This window comes from Pseudophryne corroboree, chromosome 1 (genome assembly GCF_028390025.1).
Source record: "Pseudophryne corroboree isolate aPseCor3 chromosome 1, aPseCor3.hap2, whole genome shotgun sequence".
Taxonomy (NCBI): Eukaryota; Metazoa; Chordata; class Amphibia; order Anura; family Myobatrachidae; genus Pseudophryne; species Pseudophryne corroboree.
This window is the reverse complement of record NC_086444.1, coordinates 597,491,993-597,509,822: the sequence shown is the minus strand read 5'-3', so window position 1 is coordinate 597,509,822 and position 17,830 is coordinate 597,491,993. Positions and strand designations below refer to the sequence as shown.

The window sequence follows — 17,830 nt, the reverse complement described above, 5'->3', positions numbered from 1 at the left end:
GGCCACGGATCCTCCGTGAGCATCTCTTGCAGTTCCGGGTACCAAGTTCTTCTTGGCCAATCCGGAGCCACGAGTATAGTTCTTACTCCTCTCTTTCTTATGATTCTCAGTACTTTTGGTATGAGAGGCAGAGGAGGGAACACATACACCGACTGGTACACCCTGTCCACCTTTGGTTTTTCCCAACGGTTTACAATCAGTTGGAAGACTTCTGGGTGAAGTCCCCACTCCCCCGGGTGGAGGTCGTGTCTGCTGAGGAAGTCTGCTTCCCAGTTGTCCACTCCCGGAATGAACACTGCTAACAGTGCTACCACATGATTTTCCGCCCAGCGGAGAATCTTTGCAGCTTCTGCCATTGCCCTCCTGCTTCTTGTGCCGCCCTGTCTGTTGACGTGGGCGACTGCCGTGATGTTGTCCGATTGGATCAATACCGACTGACCCTGAAGCAGAGGCCTTGCTTGACTTAGGGCATTGTAAATGGCCCTTAGTTCCAGGATATTTATGTGAAGAGACGTTTCCATGCTTGACCACAAGCCCTGGAAATTTCTTCCCTGTGTGACTGCTCCCCAGCCTCTCAGGCTGGCATCCGTGGTCACCAGCATCCAATCCTGAATGCCGAATCTGCGGCCCTCTAGAAGATGAGCCCTCTGTAACCACCACAGGAGAGACACCCTTGTCCTTGGAGATAGGGTAATCCGCTGATGCATCTAAAGATGCGATCCGGACCATTTGTCCAGCAGATCCCACTGAAACGTTCTTGCATGGAATCTTCCGAATGGAATCGCTTCGTAAGAAGCCACCATTTTTCCCAGGACTCTCGTGCATTGATGCACTGACACCTGGCCTGGTTTTAGGAGGTTCCTGACTAGCTCGGATAACTCCCTGGCCTTCTCCTCCGGGAGAAACACCTTTTTCTGGACTGTGTCCAGAATCATCCCCAGGAACAGTAGACGTGTTGTTGGAATCAGCTGTGATTTTGGGATATTTAGAAACCACCCGTGCTGACGTAACACTACCTGAGACAGTGCTACTCCGAACTCTAACTGTTCCCTGGACCTTGCCCTTATCAGGAGATCGTCCAAGTAAGGGATAATTAAGACGCCTTTTCTTCGAAGAAGAATCATCATTTCGGCCATTACCTTGGTAAAGACCCGGGGTGCCGTGGACAATCCAAACGGCAGCGTCTGAAACTGATAATGACAGTCTTGTACCACAAACCTGAGGTACCCTTGGTGAGAAGGGAAGATTGGGACATGGAGATAAGCATCTTTGATGTCCAGAGATACCATATAGTCCCCTTCTTCCAGATTCGCTATCACTGCTCTGAGTGATTCCATCTTGAACTTGAACCTTTTTATGTAAGTGTTCAAGGATTTTAGATTTAAAATTGGTCTCACCGAGCCGTCCGGCTTCGGTAGCACAAACAGCGTGGAATAATACCCCTTTCCCTGTTGTAGGAGGGGTACCTTGATTATCACCTGCTGGGAATACAGCTTGTGAATAGCTTCCAATACTGCCTCCCTGTCGGAGGGAGACGTTGGTAGAGCAGACTTCAGGAATCTTCGAGGGGGAGACGTCTCGAATTCCAATTTGTACCCCTGTGATACTACCTGCAGGATCCAGGGGTCCACTTGCGAGTGAGCCCACTGCGCGTTGAAATTTTTGAGACGGGCCCCCACCGTGCCTGAGTCCGCTTGTAAAGCCCCAGCGTCATGCTGAAGACTTGGCAGAAGTGGGGGAGGGCTTCTGCTCCTGGGAAGAGGCTGCCAGGTGCAGTCTTTTTCCTCTTCCTCTGCCCCGGGGCAGAAATGAGTGGCCTTTTGCCCGCTTGTTCTTATGGGAACGAAAGGACTGAGTTTGAAAAGACGGTGTCTTTTTCTGCTGAGAGGTGACCTGGGGTAAAAAGGTGGACTTTCCAGCCGTTGCCGTGGCCACCAGGTCTGATAGACCGACCCCAAATAACTCCTCCCCTTTATACGGCAATACTTCCATATGTCGTTTGGAATCTGCATCACCTGACCACTGTCGCGTCCATAACGCCCTTCTGGCAGAAATGGACATCGCACTCACTCTTGATGCCAGGGTGCAAATATCCCTCTGTGCATCACGCATATATAGTAATGCATCCTTTAAATGCTCTATAGTTAATAATATACTGTCCCTATCCAAGGTATCAATATTTTCAGTCAGGGAATCCGACCAAGCCACTCCAGCGCTGCACATCCAGGCTGAGGCGATTGCTGGTCGCAGTATAACACCAGTATGTGTGTATATACCTTTTAGGATATTTTCCAGCCTTCTATCAGCTGGTTCCTTGAGGGCGGCCGTATCAGGAGACGGTAACGCCACTTGTTTTGATAAGCGTGTGAGCGCCTTATCTACCCTAGGGGGTGTTTCCCAACGTGCCCTAACCTCTGGCGGGAAAGGGTATAGTGCCAATAATTTGTTAGAAATCAGCAGTTTTTTATCGGGGGAAACCCACGCCTTATCACACACCTCATTTAATTCATCTGATTCAGGAAAAACTACTGGTAGTTTTTTCACACCCCACATAATACCCTTTTTTGTGGTACTTGTAGTGTCAGAAATGTTCAATGCCTCCTTCATCGCCGTGATCATGTAACGTGTGGCCCTACTGGACATTACGTTCGTCTCCTCACCGTCGACACTGGATTCAGTATCCGTGTCTGGGTCTGTGTCGACCATCTGAGGTAACGGGCGTTTTAGCGCCCCTGACGGTGTCTGAGACGCCTGAATAGGCACTAACTGATTTGCCGGCTGTCTCATGTCGTCAACAGTTTTTTGCAAAGTGCTGACATTGTCACGTAATTCTTTAAATACAACCATCCAGTCAGGTGTCGACTCCCTAGGGGGTGACATCACTAACACAGGCAATTGCTCTGCTTCCACATCATTTTCCTCCTCATACATGTCGACACAATCGTACCGACACCCAGCACACACACAGGGAATGCTCTGACAGAGGATAGGACCCCACTAGCCCTTTGGGGAGACAGAGGGAGAGTTTGCCAGCACACACCAGAGCGCTATATATATTCAGGGATAACCTTATATAAGTGTTACTCCCTTTATAGCTGCTGTATTATATATTAGCTGCCAATAGTGCCCCCCTCTCTTGTTTTACCCTGTTTCTGTAGTGTAGTCTGCAGGGGAGAGTCAGGGAGCCGTCCTTCCAGCGGAGCTGTGAAAGAAAATGGCGCTTGTGTGCTGAGGAGATAGGCTCCACCCCCTTCACGGCGGCCTTTTCTCACGCTTTTTTCTGGAAAACTGGCAGGGGTTAAATGCATCCATATAGCCCAGGAGCTATATGTGATGCATTTCTTTAGCCACATAAGGTTTTTATCAAGTTTTATTGCGTCTCAGGGCGCTCCCCCCCAGCGCCCTGCACCCTCAGTGACCGGAGTGTGAAGTGTGCTGAGAGCAATGGCGCACAGCTGCAGTGCTGTGCGCTACCTTATCTGAAGACAGGAACGTCTTCTGCCGCCGCTTTCTCCGGACCTCTTCGCTCTTCTGGCTCTGTAAGGGGGCCGGCGGCGCGGCTCCGGGACCCATCCAGGCTGAACCTGTGATCGTCCCTCTGGAGCTAATGTCCAGTAGCCAAGAAGCCCAATCCACTCTGCACGCAGGTGAGTTCGCTTCTTCTCCCCTTAGTCCCGCACTGCAGTGAGCCTGTTGCCAGCAGGACTCACTGAAAATAAAAAAACCTAAGTATACTTTTACTTCTAAGCAGCTCAGGAGAGCCACCTAGATTGCACCCTTCTCGGCCGGGCACAAAATCTTAACTGAGGCTTGGAGGAGGGTCATAGGGGGAGGAGCCAGTGCACACCAGCTAGTCCTAAAGCTTTTACTTTGTGCCCAGTCTCCTGCGGAGCCGCTAATCCCCATGGTCCTTACGGAAGTCCCAGCATCCACTAGGACGTCAGAGAAATAAAGGATAATGTGTAACATAACAAATCATGCAGAGTTAACCATGGTACATAACACTTTAGAGTATGTTAAATACTATTTTACAGATATATGCTATTCCAGATTGATTCAACTACCCCTGAAAAAAAACAACCCCTGTACTTCACTTCTATTAAACAGGTCATTTACATGGTCTTTAAGAAAACATTACCCATGATAAACATATTGTAATGCTCCAATAAATGGAGCCCACCGTTAAGAAAAACTTCCTAGTAATAGAGATAGTTGGATGACAGAGCCTAGATTTATCACATGCAATACAGTTGTGAATGGACAACAGGCTTTAGTTCCACCAAATTAAGCAAATACACAGAGAGCCTCAGTCAGTGTCAGATGTAAAAGTAATGGCCCATACACACTGTGCAATATCGTTCACAATCCGAACGATATTGTTCAGTCCTAAATGATATTGCATAATGTGTATGCATGATCCAACGTACAATGCGTGTTCCCGTGGGTAGCATGCAACGTCGTACGTCGGACTGTATGCAGTCTTGATGAGGCGATATTGTGTGGCTTTAAACTCCAGTGATGACTGTTTCTAGACATCGTTTGTAGTGTGTACAAACGATCCGATATGATATCTTATACAATATCATACGATATTGTATCGTATGGGATAGCATAATGTGTACATAGCATAAGTTGCAAATAAAATAAGATTTTAAACCTACCGGTAAATCTTTTTCTCGTAGTCCGTAGAGGATGCTGGGACTCCGTAAGGACCATGGGGATAGACGGGCTCCGCAGGAGACATGGGCACTTTAAGAAAGACTTTGACTCTGGGTGTGCACAGGCTCCTCCCTCTATGCGCCTCCTCCAGACCTCAGTTAGAGAAACTGTGCCCAGAGGAGATGGACAGTACGAGGAAAGGATTTTAGTTAATCCAAGGGCAAGATTCATACCAGCCACACCGTATAACTTGTGTTAAACTAACCAGTTAACAGTATGAAAAACAACATAGTTTCGGTCCAAAACCGATGAAACTATAACATAACCCTTATTTGAGCAATAACTATATACAAGTCTTGCAGAAATAGTCCGCACTTGGGACGGGCGCCCAGCATCCTCTACGGACTACAAGAAAAAGATTTACCGGTAGGTTTAAAATCTTATTTTCTCTAACGTCCTAGAGGATGCTGGGACTCCGTAAGGACCATGGGGATTATACCAAAGCTCCCAAACGGGCGGGAGAGTGCGGATGACTCTGCAGCACCGATTGAGCAAACATGAGGTCCTCCTCAGCCAGGGTATCAAATTTATAGAACTTTGCAAAGGTGTATGACCCCGACCAAGCAGCAGCTCGGCACAGCTGTAGTGCTGAGACCCCTCGGGCAGCCGCCCAAGACGAGCCCACCTTCCTAGTGGAATGGACCTTTACCGATTTTGGTAACGGCAATCCTGCCGTAGAATGCGCTTGCTGGATCGTGTTACAGATCCAGCGAGCAATAGTCTGCTTTGAAGCAGGGCCGCCTACCTTGTTGGCTGCATACAGGACAAACAGTGCTTCTGTTTTTCTGATCCTAGCCGTTCTGGCCACGTAAATTTTCAAAGCCCTGACCACATCAAGGGACTCGGAATCCTCCAAGTCACGAGTAGTCACAGGCACGACAATAGGTTGGTTCATATGAAAGGATGAGACCACCTTAGGTAGGAATTGAGGACGGGTCCGCAACTCCGCTCTATCCATATGGAAAACCAGATAGGGGCTTTTATGTGATAAAGCCGCCAATTCCGAAACTCGCCTAGCCGAAGCCAAGGCTAACAACATGACCACCTTCCAAGTGAGATATTTTAACTCCACATTGGTTCAAACCAATGTGACTTAAGGAAACTTAACACCACGTTAAGATCCCAAGGCGCCACCGGAGGTACAAAAGGAGGCTGAATATGTAGTACTCCCTTTACAAAAGTCTGTACTTCAGGTAGAGAGGCCAATTCCTTTTGAAAGAAAATGGATAAGGCCGAAATCTGAACTTTTATCGAGCCTAATTTTAGGCCCAAATTCACTCCAGTTTGCAGGAAGTGAAGGAGACGACCCAGATGGAATTCCTCCGTAGGAGCATTCCTGGCCTCACACCAAGAAACATATTTTCTCCATATTCGGTGATAATGTTTTGATGTCACGTCTTTCCTAGCCTTTATTAGCGTAGGAATGACCTCATCCGGAATACCTTTGTCCACTAGGATCCGGCGTTCAACCGCCATGCCGTCAAATGCAGCCGCGGTAAGTCTTGGAACAGACAGGGCCCCTGCTGCAGCAGGTCCTGCCTTAGAGGAAGAGGCCACGGATCTTCTGTGAGCAATTCCTGTAGATCCGGATACCAAGTCCTTTGTGGCCAATCTGGAACAATGAGGATTGTTCTCACTCTTCTTTGTCTTATTATTCTCAACACCTTGGGTATAAGAGGAAGAGGAGGAAACACATAGACCGACCGAAACACCCACGGTGTCACCAGGGCGTCCACAGCTATCGCCTGAGGATCTCTTGACCTGGCGCAATACCTTTTTAACTTTGTGTTGAGACGGGACGCCATCATGTCTATCTGGGGCAGTTCCCACCGACCTGCGGTCTGCGCAAAGACTTCCTGATGAAGTCCCCACTCTCCCGAAAGCAGGTCGTGTCTGCTGAGGAAGTCTGCTTCCCAGTTGTCCACTCCCGGAATGAACACTGCTGACAGTGCGCTTACATAATTTTACGCCAAGCGAAGAATCCTGGTGGCTTCCGCCATTGCCACCCTGCTCCTTGTGCCGCCTTGGCGGTTTACATGAGCTACTGCGGTGACATTGTCCAACTGAATCAGAACTGGTTTGTCACGAAGTAATGCCTCCGCTTGACGTAGGGCGTTGTATATGGCCCTCAACTCCAGGATGTTGATGTGGAGACATGTACCCGACCAAAGACCTTAGAAATTTCTTCCCTGTGTGACTGCTCCCCAACCTCGGAGACTTGCGTCTGTGGTCACGAGGATCCAGTCCTGAATGCCGAACCTGCGACCCTCTAGGAGGTGAGCACTCTGCAGCCACCACAGGAGAGACACCCTTGCTGTGGGGGACAGGGTGATCCTCTGATGCATTTGTAGATGTGACCCGGACCACTTGTCCAGTAGGTCCCATTGGAAGGTACTCGCATGGAACCTGCCGAAGGGAATGGCTTCATACGATGCCACCATTTTCCCCAGGACTCGAGTGCAGTGATGCACTGACACCTGTTTTGGCTTTAATAGGTTCCTGACCAGAGTCAAGAGTTCCTGAGCTTTTTCCATTGGAAGAAAAACCTTCTTCTGGTCTGTGTCCAGAATCAAGCCCAAGAAGGTCATACGCGTCGTAGGAACCAACTGTGACTTCGGGATATTGAGAATCTAGCCGTGTTGCTGTAACACCTTCAAAGACAGACACGCTGTCCAGTAACTTCTCCCGAGATCTCGCTTTTATGAGGAGATCGTCCAAGTATGGGATAATTGTGACCCCTCGCTTGCGCAGGAGCACCATCATTTCCGCCATTACCTTGGTGAAAATCCTCGGGGCCGTTGAAAGCCCAAACGGCAACGTCTGAAATTGGTAATGACAATCTTGTACAGCAAATCTCAGGAACGCCTGATGAGGAGGAAATATTGGAACATGAAGGTATGCATCCTTTATGTCCAGGGAAACCATAAAATCCCCCCCTTCCAGGCTGGCGATGACCGCCCTGAGCGATTCCATCTTGAATTTGAACCTTTTCAAGTATAGGTTCAGGGATTTTAAATTCAAAATGGGTCTGACCGAACCGTCCGGTTTCTGAACCACAAACAGGGTTGAGTAATAACCCTTTCCTTGCTGCAGTAGAGGAACCTTGACCACTACCTGTTGAAGATACAATTTTTGTATTGCATTCAACACTAACTCCCTCTCTGAGGGAACCGCAGGTAGAGCCGATTTGAAAAACCGGCGAGGAGGCACCTCTTCCAATTCCAGCTTGTATCCCTGAGAAACAATTTCTATTGCCCAGGGATCCACCTGTGAATGAACCCAGATGTGGCTGAAAAGTCGAAGACGTGCCCCCACTTGAGCGGACTCCACCGCATGACGCTGGGGCTCCCCTGGGGGATTTAGCAGAGGCCGGGGAGGACTTCTGTTCCTGGAAACTAGCTGTGTGCAGCTTTTTTCCTCTGCCCTTACCTCTGGCAAGAAAGGACGATCCTCGTACTCTTTTGCTTTTATTCGAACGAAAGGACTGCATTTGATAATGAGGCACTTTCTTAGGCTGTGAGGGAACCTAAGGCAAAAAATTCGATTTACCTGCCGTAGCTGTGGAGACGAGGTCCGAGAGGCCTTCTCCAAATAACTCCTCACCTTTGTAAGGCAAAGACTCCATATGCCTCTTTGAGTCGGCATCACCCGTCCACTGTCGGGTCCATAAGACTCGCCTAGCCGAAACAGACATAGCGTTTATTCTGGAACTTAGCAAACATATGTCTCTTTGAGCATCCCTCATATATAATGCAGCATCTTTTATATGTCCTAGGGTCATTAAAATGGTATCCTTATCTAGGGTCTCAATTTCCGTAGATAAGGAGTCTGTCCATGCTGCGACAGCACTACAAACCCAGGCCGACGCCATTGCCGGTCTAAGAATTGTACCTGAATGTGTGTAAATGGACTTCATGGTAACCTCCTGTATGCGATCAGCAGCATCCTTGAGGGTAGCTGTATCTTGGGATGGCAGCGCTATCTTCTTTGATAAACGTGTTAAAGCCTTGTCCACCTTAGGAGAAGACTCCCATCATATCCTATCCGTTTGCGGGAAAGGATACGCCATAAGAATCCTTTTGGGAATCTGCAGCCTCTTGTCTGGAGATTCCCAAGCCTTTTCGCACAGCTCGCTAAGCTCATACGAGGATGGAAAAGTGACCTCAGGCTTTTTCTCTTTATACATGTGTACCCTCTTGTCAGGGACAGGGGGTTCCTCTGGATATGCAAAACATCTTTTATTGCAATAATCATATATCGAATGCCCTTAGCCACTTTTGGCTGTAATTTTGCCTCCTCATAGTCGACACTGGAGTCTGAATCCGTGTCGGTATCTGTGTCCATTATTTGGGACAATGTGCGCTTCTGAGACCCGGAAGGTCCCGGTGACACCGGGACAGGCATAGTCTGACTACCTGACTGTTCCCTAGCCTCAGCCTTGTCTAATCTCGTGTGTAATAAATTTACACTAGCACTCAAGACATTCCACATCTCCATACAGTCCGGTGTCGGCGCTGCCGACGGAGATCTGACATTCATACACTCCCCCTACTCCTTAGGTGAGCCTTCCACTTCATACATGTCGACACACGCGTACCGACACACCCCACACACGCAGGGAAGCTCTTATCTGAAGACAGTTCCCCACCAGGCCCTTTGGAGAGACAGAGAGAGAGTATGCCAGCACACACCCCAGCGCTATATAACCCAGGCAAAACACACGTTTTTCGACAATTATGTGCCCCCCCCTCTTGAAAAACCCACTGTGACCTCAGTAAGCAGGGGAGAGTCCGGGGAGCTTCCTCTCAGCGCTGTGCTGTGGAGAAAAATGGCGCTGGTGAGTGCTGAGGGAGAAGCCCGCCCCCTCGGCGGCGGGCTTCTGTCCCGCTCAATTATTCAAAAACATGGCGGGGGCTCTTTATATACATGTACAGTGCCCAGCTGTACATGTATATATGTGTTTATGCCATAATAGAGGTTTATGTTGCTGCCCAGGGCGCCCCCCTGCGCCCTGCACCCTTACAGTGACCGGAGTGTGCGAGCTGTATGGGAGCAATGGCGCACAGCTGCAGTGCTGTGCGTTACCTCAGTGAAGATCACAAAGTCTTCTGCCGCCTTTGAAGCCTTCTTACTTCTCATACTCACCCGGCTTCTATCTTCCGGCTCTGCGAGGAGGACGGCGGCGCGGCTCTGGGACGAACTCCAGGGTGAGACCTGTGTTCCGACTCCCTCTGGAGCTAATGGTGTCCAGTAGCCTAAGAAACAGGACCTTGAAACTCAGAGAAGTAGGGCAGTTTCTCTCTCCTCAGTCCCACGATGCAGGGAGTCTGTTGCCAGCAGTGCTCCCTGAAAATAAAAAACCTAATTAAAATACTTTCTTAGCAGGAAACTCAGGAGAGCTCCCTGCAGTGCACCCATCTCCTCTGGGCACAGTATCAAACTGAGGTCTGAAGGAGGGGCATAGAGGGAGGAGCCAGTGCACACCCAGAGTCAAAGTCTTTCTTAAAGTGCCCATGTCTCCTACGGAGCCCGTCTATCCCCATGGTCCTTTACGGAGTCCCCAGCATCCTCTAGGACGTTAGAGAAATAAAGATTAAACTCTTGGGGGGTGATTCTATGGTTTTAACCTGTGGCTGCCACTAGATGGCACCAAACAGAGCAATTCAACTGAAATTACATTTTAGCTTGCAGGCTCCTTAGATGCGAGCTGAAATGTGTGATAAGTTAGGAGTTTGGGTGGTCAAACCAGTACTTTAAATGGATTTACCCACTTTGCGCTGCTGAACAGTCACATACCTCTCAACATGACCCTCTCTAGGAGAGACAAAATGCTCTGCTCCTGGACTTCCCCTTAATGTATGATTGCTGACACCTGTGTTGAACAGGTGAATGGATAAGAAAGGTGTTTCACCACAGGTGATGACAAGCATACATTAAGAGGGAAGTACAGGAGCAGAACATTCTGCCCCTCCTGGAGAGGGTCATGTTGGGAGTTATGCAGTCACTTCTGGGCACTCACACGTCATCTGCGCCCGGGGGGAGGGTAGTGAGAACAATTGAATCGCACTGATGTGCGCCCATTACGTTTGGGCACCCACAAAACAGCAATCTCCATTAGCAATGCCAGACTATTTGTGAAGAGAGGATATGCAGAGCTTATTTAACATATCTATACCATGCAAACTATCGGCTATATATCCCCTTCTCCCTCCAGCATTAGAAATATGTGTAAATGCAAATACTAAGACACTAGCAGCAACTCTTGCTGCAAAGCATACTAAAGATGGAATTTACCAGTTTTTTGTTTTGTTTTTTATGCAACTGCAGCTCCCATCTAAAGTGATGGGAGCCATTGAATTGTGTGTGTGCTAGACACGAGTGCAGCGTGCGCCCATTACTTGGTCATCGCAGATGTCTGCTCACAGCCTCCTGAGGTGTGAGCAGAAATTTGTCTAGCATTGTGCTTTTGGGCTTCCAAATCATAGCGCTCCCAGTAGTTTGCACAGGTTTAGAAGGTTTACATGGCTAATCTCTGTGCATTTGGGCACAATATTCTCGATAAGTTAGGACACTCACTCCCAGTGGCACAAACAATTGAATAGCTCCCATCACTTTAGAGGGAAACTGCAGCCTTGAAATAAAAAACAACTGAATTCCACTCTAAGGGTGTGTACACACGGTGAGATATTTTCTTTCGATTTTGACTATATAGTCAAAATCGCAAGAAAAGTTAGTGCAGATCACAAGGTGAAAGTCACCTTGCGATCCCGATGCGTGGTCCCACCAGGTCAGCATCGCAAGAAAAGATAGACTGTGCAGGCAAGTCAATCCTTGCTAGATTGGTGTACTATCTAGTTCATCTCACATGTCAATGACATCTCACATAAGTCAAAATCGTAAGCACACATAGTCCATATCTCAAGAAAAGTTAGTCAAAATCTGTGCTATCTGTGCTCCGGGGGGGGGGTTTTAAGGGAAATCGCAAGTGAAAATCGGGCATAGCAAGGATCCCACCGTGTGTACACACCCTAAGGAGTCGATCCAATTAGGTGCGAGTTAACAATAGAATTTGTTTCATGAACTTGCATACATTGCCCAAATGAAGAAATGAGAGATTCAATTAGAAATGGCAACTGGTTGTAGCCGTGGTGAGGATGCGTGACTTTTTTTTTTTCTTTTTACGAAGTGTGACCTGGGAGAAGTGCACACAAAAAAAAAAAAAAAAAGGAGGAAACCATCCTGGACCCTCAAAAAAGTGAGAAACGAGGTAGCAGGACTGTATAGAAGGCAGTTAGTGGCCATAAGGAAAGGAGTAGAATTTTTTTTTTTTTTTTTAAGTTTCAAATGGATGATTTTTGAACTTTTTATTAATGGTTGAAAAATTATAGCATACACGTGTATTCCGTCAAATTAAAGTATTTCCAGCATTTTGGGGTACAGTGCATGGTAATTTTAGTGTTTTGTTTTTATTCATTTAATCCATTACTAAGCTTTCTAGAGAAATGCAACTGGAAACTGAAATGCCTTTAATGGCTAAATATACAATTTACATCCATCCAAGTGCATGATTATTCATTAGGAGGGGTGGTTCAGAGGTACTGCACTGTGTCTTGACATTTGTACCTTAAAATATTTTCCCTACCTATACTGGGCGTCCGATGGGGCATAAACTGACCATATGGGAAAACGGCTATGTATTCTAGTCTTATGAGATTATTCATCTTTCTCTTCTGTTTGTACAATTTTGTTGTGTGGGTACTTGGTTTACCCTTTGTATTTATACCTTGGTTTATGTAAAAAAAAAAAAAAAAATTTAAAATTACTTTTGTCTTCAAAATGTCCCTCAATTTCCTCATGCAGGGTGTGTGCACTAAAAACATCAATTCAATCCAGAAAATCACTAGGACTTTGTAATTGTATTGCAACTCTAATTCACAGTGCGAGTTCCCTGTGAGAACGGCTTGCAGGACCTAAATCGCACCTGACTGGATTAACCCGTAAATATTCAGAATGGACACATTCTCTCCACTGCTCGCTACACTGTGTAATGCAATATTGAAACTGGATAATGTTATTTCTGGTTGAAGCAAACCGAGACAACAATGGCTAGAATTTTTAAATAGTCATGTCTGCTGTTACTATATTTAACCTGATAAATTATTGATTTTGGAAACAATTATCAAAAACTCAAATATTAAGCTTGCAAATATGTTCCTATACAGTTATTTTCTCATAAACGTTCAGAATTATGTTGGAATAATAAAATTGTTATGAAATCATAAAACCAATACAAGTTTACCTGTATACTCTACTTCCACATCGGCCAGTACTTTTAGTGTGTTGTCGTAGGTCACGCAGTTTATGTCCAGGCACCCCACGGTGTCATACACAGCCTTGGTTTTCTCAATGAGCTCAGGCGTCATTAACAGGATTTGTTCTGGAGTCAAATCCCATCTTAGATGGTTCTCTTCATTTTTGGGCAACTGCTCCATCATATGACCTGCGGGAGGATACAGTATAGTGAGAGCAGAATAAGACACAGATCAGAGGCCAGGCAGTGAGTGTGTGTGGTGGGTGTATGGGTACACAGCTACATACAGTATGGTACATAGGGGCAGATTTATTAAGCCTGGTGAATTGATAAATTGGAAGGTGATAAAGGACCAGCCAGTCAGCTCCTGTCATTTTTCAAACCCAGCCTGTAACATGACAGTTAGGATCTGATTGGCTGGTGCTTTATCACCTTCCAATTTATCACTTCACCGAGCTTAATAAATCTGCCTCATAGTGATGTCAGTAACAGGGGCTGAGTAGAGCCTGTTACACGCTACACACTACAGTATGAGCATGAGGCGTGCAGTGTCCCTGATAGAAGAGAGTTACCGGGAGAGGCACAGGGGGGAACTGGCAGTGATGTGTGGTCACACGAGAGCATCATACAGGGATATAGCTCTGCCAGGCAGCTTCTCCCCACCCACAGGACAGCCCACCCCCTGCCACCGCCCAGCTGCGCCCTACACACCACACACGTGCGATACTATGCAGCGGTGTCTGCTTACCTGTGGGTGCCATGTGTACGAGCTCCTGTGCAGCTGCCGGTACCGGGACGCGCGGTGCAGTGTGGGTACTGGGAGGAGGAGACAGGTGTCATGTGAGTTGGGGGGAGGGGCAGAGAGATCAGCGCTGTCAATGTGGGTAGATGCTAGAATCAAGTGGGCTAAGGGACCTTTTCCGTCTGGGGGAGGAGTCACAACACAAGGGGGAGGAGCAAGGCCAGCGGGATAGTTCCTCTACTATCCACGCCACCAACTATTACCTTTAGTAATCAGGTGGCGAGCGAAGCGGAGCGAGCCACCGAGCCCGAAGCGTGGCGAGCGTACTTTTCGGGTACCCTGTTCGCCCGTAGCTCCTCCCCCTGGTGACGTGTCTCCTCCCCTAGATACGTCAGAAGGTCCTTTCTCCCACTCCGAAATAGAATCAACCGACTCCTTAGTGGCGGGGACACGTCATTTCCGGCGCCGTGCATTGTAGCAGCAGCTGATGATTCCGCTTCCGGCTCCCAGTGACTACTGAGTGGTCGCATGTGCGCAGTGTCCGGTGAGCGGGGCCGCCGCTAGGTGACCGGGGAGCCGATGTGGGGGGCTCGTGTTCTGCATGAGACAGGGGGGTGTCACTTGCCGCACCTGGGGGCCAGTGCGGAACCATATGGCGGCGAGTAACACTGGGGTGCGGGTCCCGGAGGGGCAGGAGCAGGACGCGACAGTCACCGCTCTGCCTCACACCAGTGACCCCCTCCTGATGCAGAGGCAACGCAGGGTAGCCCACTTCTCGCCATCTCTCTCATCATATGTGTGCCCTCTACGGGTGTATCACTTGTGCTGCTGCTGACACCTTATCTATCTCTGGGGTGTGTGGCCCCAGTCAGGAGAGGCCGTACAGACAGCGCTGCGGGTGTAGGGTAGTGCATATGCCGCTGGGCCTAGGTCTGTAGGACTGTGTATGGACTACTGATGGAATGCTAGTGTGACTGTGCACACCTCTGCATCGTACTGCTGCGCTTTTACCCATCTGCCAGCCAAGCACATTCGTCAAAGGGTCTGTGCCCTCTTTTCAGTATTTAACAAACCGTTTGCCCCTGTATCACTTATACCAAGGGTAATATATTCCCATTGCCAGCAGTGGGGACCCAGCAGCAGCTTTTCTGGCTTCAGCTACGCCTTCCAGGCATTTTTGGGTCCCCGTCGGGTGCAAATGTCATGCACAGACTAGCCACTGGCTATGATACACCAGCCCATCACTGGCAGTTGTCGACTGTCCCCAACAGCGTGCAGTACATTTCCGAGCAGGGGGTCATCGCTGGACTTTGCTGGAGAGGTAAGTAATGCTAAATACAAATGGCATATTCGTTAGTATCACTGCAATGCTAAACTTGGAGCCGTTAGTAAAGATCATTATTAAATAGTGCCCTAGTATCAGCACTTATTAACGTTATCCTGGGTGCATGATCTGTATGGCAAGGCTCCATACTGGCATACACACCACTCGGAATGTGGTGTAACTGGCTACATGCCCATGACATTCCCCACAAGACTGTCCTTATTGTGCGACCGCCCAGTTGACACCCAGAAACTCCTATTTCATATACCAAGAGAATTGGCTGGGATGCCCAAAGGTACTTACAGAAGCGCATGTTCGCTTTGAACGTTGCTAAAATTCGCTAATTGTGGCGGCATACGTAACTGCGGCCGATACAGATTCGGTTCAGTCTGGTTGGAATGAACATCTAGTAATGTAAGGGAGCAAATGACAGTCAACCATTTGCTCCCAAACACCGCAAAACATTCAAAAATGTTCATCCAAATTTGTAAAATCAGTTTGATTTAACCAATTTGTCTGAATGACCATTTTTATCTGTTTTGACCATTTGGGAGCAAAAATGATTGTCATTTGCACTCATACATTACCAGATTTCTGTTCCAAGCATCCAGATTGGACAGGTAATCTTAATGTGTAGTTCCCTTTAGTGTTTTTGTAGAGAATGACTGCGACATTTGGAAAGATTCCTCTTAGAAGGTGACTGGTGCACATGATTATGTGTGAGGAAGGTTATTGGTTCTGTGCATTACTGAACTGTTTGCAGAAAGTGACTTGTGACAAGCTGTCTTTTATGTGTTTGCAGAGGCTGCTCTTGTCACTTTAGGTATTTACATATATAATGGCAGAAAAGAAGCGCTTGGCTTTTTCTATAATCCAGTATTTACACGACCAACTACACAATGGTGGACTTTCCTCTGATGCCCAAGAGAGTCTTGAAGGTATGCTATTATTAGATTCCTATCCTGTAATTTGTGGTTATCTGATAAAATCCATAATATGTAAAACGTTATTTTCAATATATAATACACTAATCATAAAAAGGGCAAAGTCAGACGAGCATTTATCAACGTTATATTGAGTATAACTCCCTTTCACACCACACTGTGGATTTCCCACCTAAAAATGCATCAGAAATGATTACAAAACGGTTGCTTTATTATCTAAAAACCCATTTTCTCTTACGTCCTAGAGGATGCTGGGGCCCACATTAGTACCATGGGGTATAGACTGGTCCACCAGGAGCCATTGGCACTTTAAGAGTTTGAGTGTGTGGGCTGGCTCCTCCCTCTATGCCCCTCCTACCAGACTCAGTTTAGAACCAGACTCAGTTTAGAAAATGTGCCCGAAGGGGTCGGTCACAGCTAGGGGAGCTCTACAGAGTTTCTCTAGTAAAGTTTATTTTTAGAGTTTATTATTTTACAGGGAGCCTGCTTCGTGGGATTAAGGGGGGGGGAGTAGTGTCCACCCTGCAGGGTCTGAGCCACTATCACCGCTGACTGGACACTGAGCTCCAGAGGGAATAGATCGTTCCCCGCCACAGGGGATCGCTCACCCCAGCAGCATGCCACCCCCCCCTTACAGAGCTGTAGATCGGTGGCGAGTGAGTCACCGACCCCTCCCCACCCTAGCAAGCGGGGGGCCGGTGTGAAGATGGCGGCATTAGGGTAGGAGCGCAGTATTAACTGCGCTCCGGATGCTCAGCGGTACATAGTGCAGCACTGTGAGGTGCGCCCTGAGCCAGCGCCTACACCCTATACTGGTCACACAGCCTGTCGGGATCCCGGGATCTCAGCCAGCATAAATCCTTAGGCCAGTATAATCCTATGAAGAGCTGGAAGATAGTGCCATTTTGGGGGCGTAGCTTCTCCGAGCGGACCCAGCAGCGTTCAGTACCATTTTCCTGCCTGCACAACGCTATCAGTGCAGAGCAAGTCCCTCAACAGCAACTCCAGCTATCTCTCACAGTACCAGGGGGTTGTAGAAGGGTGGGGAGGCTGCAAAAAATCTGTGTAACCTATTAAGGTGCACAGTCAGCACTGATAGGGGCTCTCCCTTTATATTAAAAGCGCTGTGTGTGTGGGTTGGCTCCAATTTCTGTCTCTCTCTCTTGCCATTCTTGGGGGGGAAACTCTGTCTGTACTCCCGTGTGTGTGTGTGGAATGTCTGTGGTCTCCATTAAGCAATGTCCAGAGACTGTGTCATATGCTGCAGAGGATATGTCCTCTCAGGATGATCCCATTCCATGTAATCACGATTGTACTGGTTTAGCACAGATACCAGCAAGGGAGCCTGAGTGGTTATCCTCTATCAAATCTATGATTTCTCAGATTTCTAACAGGGTTGCACAAAATGAATCTACAACTCGGGCTTTACAGAACTCTATGGTAGTCTGGCCCAGTTCTGGTACATCAGGGCTCCCTGCTGTATATTCACATAAACGTGCTCTTGCGCAGATCATGCAGAATGATACTGATTCTGATACTGCAGACGGTGACAGGGATGTGTTGTGGGGGGCAGCATCTCTTGCAAAAGGGGTGCAGTTGATGATAGAGGCTATTAGAGATGTGTTGAATATTGCGGATACAACACCCGAGCAGGTTGAGGAGGCTTACTTCACTGAAAATAAGAAAGCCTCGCTAACCTTCCCTGCGTCAAAAGAATTAAATGCTATATTTGAAAAGGCTTGGGAAACCCCGGATAAAAAATTCCAGATACCCAAGAGGGATCTGGTAGC

General features: G+C 47.9%; 2 protein-coding genes across 6 annotated transcripts in view; one reads left to right on the top strand and one right to left on the bottom strand.

Moving 5' to 3' along the window:
- THOP1 (thimet oligopeptidase 1) overlaps positions 1 to 14,217 on the bottom strand; it is an 81,500-nt gene extending 67,283 nt beyond the window's left edge. The window contains exons 1-2 of one of the 3 annotated variants that reach the window (XM_063914289.1): positions 14,036 to 14,217; positions 13,019 to 13,219 (exon numbers count right to left, since the gene is read on the bottom strand). In XM_063914289.1, the coding sequence (XP_063770359.1) occupies positions 13,019 to 13,214 (196 nt within the window). In that variant the 5' untranslated portion in view covers positions 13,215 to 13,219; positions 14,036 to 14,217. Of the gene's footprint in view, positions 1 to 13,018; positions 13,220 to 13,602; positions 13,685 to 13,778; positions 13,990 to 14,035 lie in introns of those variants that run through there. The other 2 variants (XM_063914288.1, XM_063914287.1) reach the window with 2 other exon arrangements.
- SGTA (small glutamine rich tetratricopeptide repeat co-chaperone alpha) overlaps positions 14,208 to 17,830 on the top strand; it is a 61,835-nt gene continuing 58,212 nt past the window's right edge. The window contains exons 1-2 of one of the 3 annotated variants that reach the window (XM_063914290.1): positions 14,208 to 14,316; positions 15,899 to 16,034. In XM_063914290.1, the coding sequence (XP_063770360.1) occupies positions 15,935 to 16,034 (100 nt within the window). In that variant the 5' untranslated portion in view covers positions 14,208 to 14,316; positions 15,899 to 15,934. The other 2 variants (XM_063914292.1, XM_063914291.1) reach the window with 2 other exon arrangements.